Consider the following 9,312-nt stretch of genomic DNA (forward strand, 5'->3'; position numbering starts at 1 on the left):
CATGCAACCAACATTCTATGCAAACAACATGTTAATCTTGGCATGAAACGCAAGACTCTAACACACAAACAACGCATGCACAACATGTTAAGAGACTTAAGCGTCAAAACTAGCGAAGGATACAGCACTAGGACCATGCAATACAATGCTTAATGGACTGAACCAGCCCCAAACAGTCCTCATGCATACCAAAACAGTCGCTGAAATGTGACGAAACTTAAGCACAAGAAGCAAGAAAAGCATGCTGAAGTTATGGCTCGCAAACAAGGCACAAAACTCAACTCTCAAACACAATTAAAGAGTGATATACATGAGAGTATGGCAAGGTTATATGCTCTGAAATAACATGTTAAATGATGCCATATCACATAAACATCGCAAATAAGGCATGCTAGAGGGCTTAAAGCATAAGGCTAGCAAAGGGCACTACACAAGAGGCATGCAATACATAGCACAAATGACCAAACCAACTATGGACAGACCTCAACCATGCCAAAACAAAGACCAAAACATGCTGAAATAGTAGTCCACAAACTTAGACAATCATGGATACGTATTGGCTCACAAACAAGGCATAAGGCACATCCCTCAAACGCATTGAAAGAGTGGAACATGTGAGAGTGTGACCATGCTATAAACACTGAAATCATGTGAGAAAGGAGGTTAAGGCATGCAATCATCATATGCAAAGCATGTTAGGGACCTCAAACACAAAGCTAGTGAAGCCCAACTACACTATAGCTATACAAAGCTAAGCATATATGGCCAAGACCACTTAAAATAGACCTCAAGCATGTCAAATGAGTGGCAAAAATGTGCTAAAGCAAAGCTAACACATGCTAGAATGATGAACTAAAGCATGAAGCATGTTAGGCCAACAAACATGATTGCACTACAAGTACCAAAAGCAAACAAGAGGTGACCCAAACACCCAAAAAAAGAGTGAAAGCATGGCAAATCAGTGGCAAAAACATGCTTAAACGAGGCTTCAAAAGGGTAGAAAAGCATGCTCATTTAATAGGCCAACAACACAAGCAAGTAAGACAAGAGGAGAGGGGACCACCCCTTCCCATTTTGGACCTCAAAACCACCTTTCCACCACTGAAATTCCTCTAAGTTTCAGTGGTAGAAAGGTCATGCAAAGGGTATTACAAAAGCTTCAAAGGATGGCCTAAGAGCTTAGCCAATAAGGCATTCAAGGGGGTGAAACACTCCCAAATTCCATAAGGCCTCAAACAACCGATTTTAGCATTCAAAAATAGAGTTTTTTTGTAGTTGACAACTAAGCCAAAATAAGCATGCAAAGGTGGCCTAAACTAGTACAAAAACAAAGTTTAAAAGGGGTAGATCCTCACCCTTGAAGAGCAGCAGCAAAATAGGTCTTTCTCTGAGCCAAAACCAACTTTTGAGCTCTAAGCAATCCTCTAAGAACCTCAGCAACAAAGGTGAAGGTGTTTGACTAGTTGTCTTAGTGCAAAAGCATAAAGAAAACTCACTTTTAAACTCAATATCACACAATTTATATATATATATATATAGAGAGAGAGAATTCTAGAGAGAGAGGGAGGAAATATCTCAGCTCAAACTTTTGTAACCCTTTGCATGCATATAGAAGCCCTCTATACATAGGAGATACAAGGATAATTCAAGCAAATCCAGCAGTCCACGTGCAAGCAGATGGTTTATCCTGCAAACAGCTGGCTCAAAAATATCTAAAATATATCTGTTGAAATAATGGTGGCCGGCTGGCCATCAGTGGTGACCGGCAGTGCCTCATTGATGGCCGGCAGGCCTCAGCAATGGCCGGCAGGGCTTAGACCATAGCCGGCAGCCCTTCATCATGGTCGGCAGTGCACTAAAACAAGCAATAGGGAGGGACCAAAGCATGGTCCAAAGATGGGGGCCGAAATGAAACAGAGTTTGGAAAGCTCACACCTGTGACGTTCCACTGCGAAGTTCGAATGCTCGGCAAACAACCAAACTTGTTGCTGGATGTACCTGCAAGCACAACCAAGTCTTGAGGACGGTCAAAAATGGGGTGTCTACTGCAGCCCATCTTTGACAGAACTCGAAAGTCACAAAGTGAAGGGAGTGAATGTGAAAGCCCAGAGATGACCCATTTTTGATAAGACCGAAGATTCAGGCAAACGGACTGAAGATCACAATATAGATGCGCCTGCAGGCTGGGGAAAAATGTAAATGACATTCACGATGCAAGAGCATAACTTATGATTATGCAAAGAGGGTTGTAATGAAACATATAGATGCAAATGTTATACAAAGAAATGCTACAACGAACTCGCACACAAGCAAGTAAACATGAACCAAACCATATCTCATCCAGAAATGATGTAAGAAAATTATGAAATCTTAGTAAAGGTGTGATAGATACACAAAGCGAACGTGTGATAGGCACACAAAGTGAACGTGTGATAGATACACAAAGGGAGCATGTGTGATACATACACAAAGTGAAGAGAGTGTGATAGATACACAAAGTGAGCATGTGAGATAGATACACAAAGTGAGCATGTGTGATAGATACACAAAGTGAAGAAAGTGTGATAGACACACTAAGTGAAGAGAGTGTGATAGATACACTAAATGAACAAAGCGTGATAAATACACTAAGTGAAGAGAGTGTGATAGATATACTTAATGAACAAAGTGTGATAGATACACTAAGTGAAGAGAGTGTGATAGATACAAAAAATGAACAAAGTGTGGTAGATACACTAAGTGAGCATGTGTGATGGATACACAAAGCGAGCATGTGTGATAGATACACAAAGTGAAGAAACTGTGATAGATACACTAAATGAACAAAGTCTGATAGATACACTAAGTGAAGAGAGTGTGATGGATACACTAAATGAACAAAGTGTGATAGATACACTAAGTGAAGAGAGTGTGATAGATACACTAAATGAACAAAACTTATACTCGATTTCTCTAAATGAACCGCACATCCAATATCACCTGGTTACGCCAGATTCAAATGAACCATACATACAATATCATGCATGTATGAGAAAGAAACTAGATTGGTGCAATGAACCGTACATACAATATCATCCAAAATGTATACATGGCTGTCATCCCATGTTTTTCCAATTTTGTTGGTTGTCACCCCATTCCGTGTAATCCCCGTGTTTAGAGATGTATTCCAACACAGAATGGGGTCAATTCCCGTTGCGCTCCAATAAACTTGCGCCAATGTTTCAAAAATTATTGGGCCACATCATCGATTATGTTGTAGAAAGCATCGTCCTTGTGGTCCCTCAGGTCGATGTGGCCAGAATAATAATTATGTGGTCCCAAAGACCGGGCCCAACATGTTTTCCCAATTCTAGATGGGCCTTCAATTATAATGCCCTTGGGCCTGTGCGGTCTTTGGGCTTCGTCTCTTATATTGTCTCCAACCCATTGCTGTATGGCTGTTGGAACGATCCATACTGTGTCTGTAAATGGATGAACATACGGCAATGGTGGATTAACTGAAATCCGGTCATAATTGGATGACAACTTGTCATAATTTAACCATAAACATTTTGGATCGTCATTTCGTACCAGTGCTAGTGCTTCATCCTTGGTGCCGGCGGCAAGTGCATCGCGATATATATTTTCTTTGTTACTTTGGTTAGCGCAGCAGCACCTCTCATGGAATTCACCCCATTCCGTGTAATCCCCGTGTTTGGAGATGTATTCCAGCACATTTTGTTAGTTGTAGGCCCCTTGTACATTCAGATGGAAATGGCGACTAGCTCGATCATGAGTAACGTCGAAGAACCGTTCATTCTGCGTCTAAAAACGGTATGGAAATTGGACAAGGGCATGGAGATGTGGTTGCCCGTCCTCGTGTAATTCATGTGCAACCCTCACATAATTTGGCAGCCTGGTTGTGAACAACGCTCTAATTTTCTCTAATAATCTCTCTTCAGGTATGGAACATTGGGCATACGTGAGGAAGATGTTCTTGTTTTGGACTCTAAAATGACGTCGCATTGATGCCATAACTCACTCTCAAATGACGTCACTTATTCTCTTGGATGACGCAAATCACTCTCTGAAAAACTTTACTGGTGGAAGAGAGTTAGGGAGTGAGTTATATAGGTGCCTAGGAGCGTCCCACTAATATTACCTGGGACGTTCCCCTCCGCGCCACGTGTCATCCCTCGAGTGGTGCTCCCTTCCGCAATTCGTGGCGTGTTGTCGTCTAGGGGCTCCGCTCCGTGCTGAGATCTGCGGTTAGGATTAAAAATCTAGAAAGGCAAGCGCATGCCAGAATTTATTATATTAGCAAAAATAATGGGGGAGTTTGAATTATTTTGGAAATGGATCGCGGAGATCTAGGCCAATTTAGGCGGTTGATTTTAAAATACGAGCCGGATCTATTGTTGGTGCACTGGTCCTTGTTGGTCATCGGTGAAAACAACGGCGAAAAGTTAATCCGACTCATCAACGCCTATCAGCGGCAACAAGATGCTCTATTCGCCGGTATGAAAGCGGTTTCCGAACTAGAAACCCAAGCGACGTCAAACACATATTCCGTTGCTGATTATTATTACGTCACGGCGCCTGAACCAGATGTGCCTGTGTGGTCTAGAACTGGATTTGAGTGTAATAAAAAAAAATTGTAAATTATTATTTTTTTTCATAATTTCTGTTGCTTTGGAATATGTAATCAAAATATTTTATAAACGGTATTTCATTACTGGGCCGCGCCTCAATTAATGATGGGCCTGCGTCTAATGGGCCTCTAGTATCCACTTCTTTCGTAGTTTAATGGGCCTATTCCAACTGTTCATGTTAAACATTATATGGGCTTCTGATTGTAATTGGTCCGTTGGTCTATCTACCAATTACAGCTCATTAAACATTAAACCTGCTCAGAAATCAAATTTATGAAGACAATATAAATTCCACAAACTTGCATTTTATTTAATCATAAAAATGTACATAAATATTTTCTCATCGCCAGTCGTTTACATAATATGAAATTTCGTCGAGTACAATGGTCAGTGCGAGACAATAATTAACTACACTAATAATCCCAAAGCTGGATAATTTGTTCGTCATCCTGCGTGCAATAAGCTAGGTAAATACAGTCTCCGTGAGGCTTCTGCGACCATGGGATGTCAGCCATGTATACATTGTCGCTGTAAACGTCCGGATTCCCAATGCTTTCCGGAGGTTGTAGTTGAACAGGCATTTTATCTTGTATACCCCTTGATTGCCCAGTCTGGAGAGGTCTACTGCTTTGAACCACATCTCCATGCCCTTGGCGTGAGTTTATTGGAGCGCAACGGGAATTTTTTTCAGATTGTAAATATGCCCGCCCAAAGAAAATAAAGGGCAGGATTCCAAGTATTATATTATGCAACCCCGGAGCCGATTCTAGTTACAAAGAGTTTTTAGAAAAAAATGAACGCGCCAGGCTCAAAGCGTGGATGATCAGAAACGCAGAATTCTATACAGTCGTTCAGCCCCTGTTCGCCAGAACCAATCAAGAAGAGGCATCGTAATGCAAAGAAGAAGGCCCAACGTAGGAAGATATTCCACTTCCAATGCGGCTGTTCAATATTCCATACGAACGGCTATGTCGAACCACATACATTGGAGAGAGAGGACGATGTCAGGGGTCTTTTACGATACTTTGAAGAACCCGATGCGGTTCAAAGCAGTAGACCTCTCCAGACCGGGCAATCAGGGAGTGTACAAGATAGAATGCCTGTTCAACTACAACCTTCGGAAAGCATTGGGAATCCGGACGTTTACAGCGGCAATGTATACATGGCTGACATCCCATGGTCGCTGAAGCCTCACGGAGACTGTATTTACCCAGCTTATTGCACGCAAGATGACGAACAAATTATCCAGCTTTAGGATTATTAGTGTAGTTAATTATTGTCTCGCACTGACCATTGTACTCGACGAAATTTCATATTATGTAAACAACTGGCGATGGGAAAATATTTACGTACATTTTTATGATTAAATAAAATGCAAGTTTATGGAATTTATATTGTCTTCATAAATTCGATTTCTGAGCAGGTTTAATGTTTAATGGGCTTTAATTGGTAGATAGACCAACGGACCAATTGCAATAATAAGCCCATATAATGTTTAACATGAACGGTTGGAATAGGCCCATTAAACTATGAAAGAAGTGGATACTAGAGGCCCATTAGACATAGGCCCATCATTAATTGAGGCGCGACCCAGAGACCCATTACACATAGGCCCATCATTAATTAAGGCACGACCCAGTAATGAAATACCATTTATAAAATATTTTGATTACATATTCCAAAGTAACGCAAATTATGAAAAAAAATAATAATTTACAATTTTTTTTATTACACCCAAATCCAGTTCTAGACCACACAGGCACATCTGGTTCAGGCGCCATGACGTAATAATAATCAGCGACGGCATATGTGTCTGACGTCGCTTGGGTTTCTAGTTCGGAAACCGTTTTCATACCGGCGAATAGAGCATCTTGTTGCCGTTGACAGGCGTTGATGAGTCGGATTAACTTTTTGGCGTTGTTTTCGCCGATGACCAACAAGGACCAGTGCACCAGCAATAGATCCGGCTCGTATTTTAAATCAACCGCCTAAATTGGCCTAGATCTCCGCGATCCATTTCCAAAATAATTCATACTCCCCCATTATTTTGGCTTATATAATAAATTCCCGATTGCGCTTGCCTTTTTAGGTTTTTAATCTTGGCTGCAGATCTGGCTGCGAAGCGGTGCCCCTAGACGACAACACGCCGCGAATTGCGGAAGGGAGCACCAATCGGGGGACGACACGTGGCGCGGGGGGGAGCATCCCAGGTAATATTAGTGGGACGCTCCTGGGCACCTATATAACTCACTCCCTAACTCTCTTCCACCAGTAAAGTTTTTCAGAGAGTGACTTGCGTCATCCGAGAGTGTAAGTGACGTCATTTGAGAGTGAGTTATGGCATTAATGCGACGTCGTTTTAGAGTCCAAAACAAGAACATCTTCCTCACATATGCCCAATGTTCCATACCCAAAGAGAGATTATTAGAGAAAATTAGAGCGCTGTTCACAACCGGGCCGCCAGATTTTGTGAGGGTTGCACATGAATTACACAAGGACGGGCAACCACATCTCCATGCCCTTGTCCAATTTCCATACCGTTTTCAGACGCAGAATGAACGGTTCTTCGACGTTACTCACGATCGAACTAGTTTCCATTTCCATCCGAATGTACAAGGGGCATACAACCAACAGAATGTGCTGGAATACATCTCCAAACATGGGGATTACACGGAATGGGGTGAATTCCGTGAGAGGAGTCGCTGCACTAATGATAGTAACAAAGAAAATATATATCGCGATGCACTTGCTGCCGGCACCAAGGACGAAGCACTAGCACTGGTACGAAATGACGATCCAAAATGTTTCAGGTTAAATTATGACAAGTTGTCATCCAATTATGACTGGATTTCAGTTAATCCACCATTGCCGTGTGTTCATCCATTTACAGACACAGTATGGATTGTTCCAACAACCATACAGCAATGGGTTACAGACAATATAAGAGACGAAGCCCAAACACCGCACAGGCCCAAGAGCAGTATAATTGAAGGCCCATCTAGAATTGGGAAAACATGTTAGGCCTGGTCTTTGGGACCGCATAATTATTATTCTGGCCACATCGACCTGAGGGACCACAAGGACGACGCTTTCTACAACATAATCGATGATGTGGCCCTACAATTTTTGAAACATTAGCGCGAGTTTATTGGAGCGCAACGGGAATTTTTTTCAAATTGTAAATCTGCCCACCCAAAGAAAATAAAGGGCGGGATTCCAAGTATTATATTATGCAACCCCGGAGCCGATTCTAGTTACAAAGAGTTTTTAGAAAAAAATGAACACGCTGGGCTCAAAGCGTAGACGATCAGAAACGCAGAATTGTATATAGTCGTTCAGCCCCTGTTCGCCAGAACCAATCAAGAAGAGGCATCATAATGCCAAGAAGAAGGCCCAACGCAGGAAGATATTCCACTTCCAATGCGGTTGTTCGATATTCCATACGAACGGCTGTGTCGAACCACATACGTTGGAGAGAGAGGACGCTGTCAGGGGTCTTTTACGATACTTTGAAGAACCCGATGCGGTTCAAAGCAGTAGACCTCTCCAAACGGGGCAATCAGGGGGTGTACAAGATAGAATGCCTGTTCTACTATAACCTCCAGAAAACATTGGGAATCCGGACGTTTACAGCGACAATGTATACATGGCTGACATCCCATGGTCGTAGAAGCCTCACGAGAATAGGCAACCACATCTCCATGCCCTTGTCCAATTTCCATATCGTTTTCAGACGCAGAATGAATGGTTCTTCGACGTTACTCACGATCGAACTAGTCGCCCTTTCCATCCGAGTGTACAAGGGGCCTACAACAAACAGAATGTGCTAGAATACATCTCCAAACACGGGGATTACACGGAATGGGGTGAATTCCGTGAGAGGAGCAGCTGCGCTAACCAGAGTAACAAAGAAAATATATATTGCAATGCACTTGCCGCCGGCACCAGGGACGAAGCACTAGCACTGGTACGAAATGGCGATCCAAAATGTTTATGGTTAAATTATGACAAGTTGTCATCCAATTATGACCGGATTTCAGTTAATCCACCATTGCCGTATGTTCTTCCATTTACAGACACAGTATGGATCATTCCAACGGCCATACAGCAATGGGTTGCGGACAATATAAGAGACGAAGCCCAAAGACCGCACAGGCCCAAGAGCAGTATAATTGAAGGCCCATCTAGAATTGGGAAAACATGTTGGGCCCGGTCTTTGGGACCGCATAATTATTATTTTGGCCACATCGACCTGAGGGACCACAAAGACGATGCTTTCTACAACATAATCGATGATGTGGCCCCACAATTTTTGAAACATTGGCGCGAGTTTATTGGAGCGCAACGAGATTTTTTTTCAAACTGTAAATATGCCCGCCTAAAGAAAATAAAGGGCGGGATTCCAAGTATTATATTATGCAACCCCGGAGCCGACTCCAGTTACAACGAGTTTTTGGAAAAACATGAACACGCCGGGCTCAAAGCGTGGAGGATCTGAAACGCAGAATTCTATACAGTCAACGAGTCCCTGTTCGCCGGAACCAATCAAGAAGAGGCATCGTAATGCCAAGAAGAAGGCCCAACGCAGGAAGATATTCCATTTCCAATGCGGGTGTTCGATATTCCATACGAACGGCTCTGTCGAACCACATACATTGGAGAGAGAGGACGTTGTCAGCGG

The 9,312-nt window shown here is 42.6% G+C and overlaps 1 protein-coding gene across 1 annotated transcript; it reads left to right on the forward strand.

The window, feature by feature from the left end:
* Positions 1 to 6,968: 6,968 nt before the first annotated feature.
* Positions 6,969 to 7,652, forward strand: LOC145800528 (uncharacterized). Its single transcript, XM_082890216.1, has one exon. It carries the CDS (start codon positions 6,969 to 6,971, stop codon positions 7,650 to 7,652), a length of 684 nt encoding a protein of 227 aa, XP_082746342.1.
* Positions 7,653 to 9,312: the final 1,660 nt, after the last annotated feature.

The sequence above is a fragment of the Camellia sinensis genome, chromosome 10 (assembly GCF_055761805.1).
Source record: "Camellia sinensis isolate YWXY chromosome 10, ASM5576180v1, whole genome shotgun sequence".
Classification (NCBI taxonomy): Eukaryota; Viridiplantae; Streptophyta; class Magnoliopsida; order Ericales; family Theaceae; genus Camellia; species Camellia sinensis.

Coding starts and splice junctions, on each gene's coding strand:
- LOC145800528 (XM_082890216.1), top strand. CDS start 6,969: ATGGCATTAATGCGACGTCGTTTTAGAGTCCAAAACAAGAACATCTTC.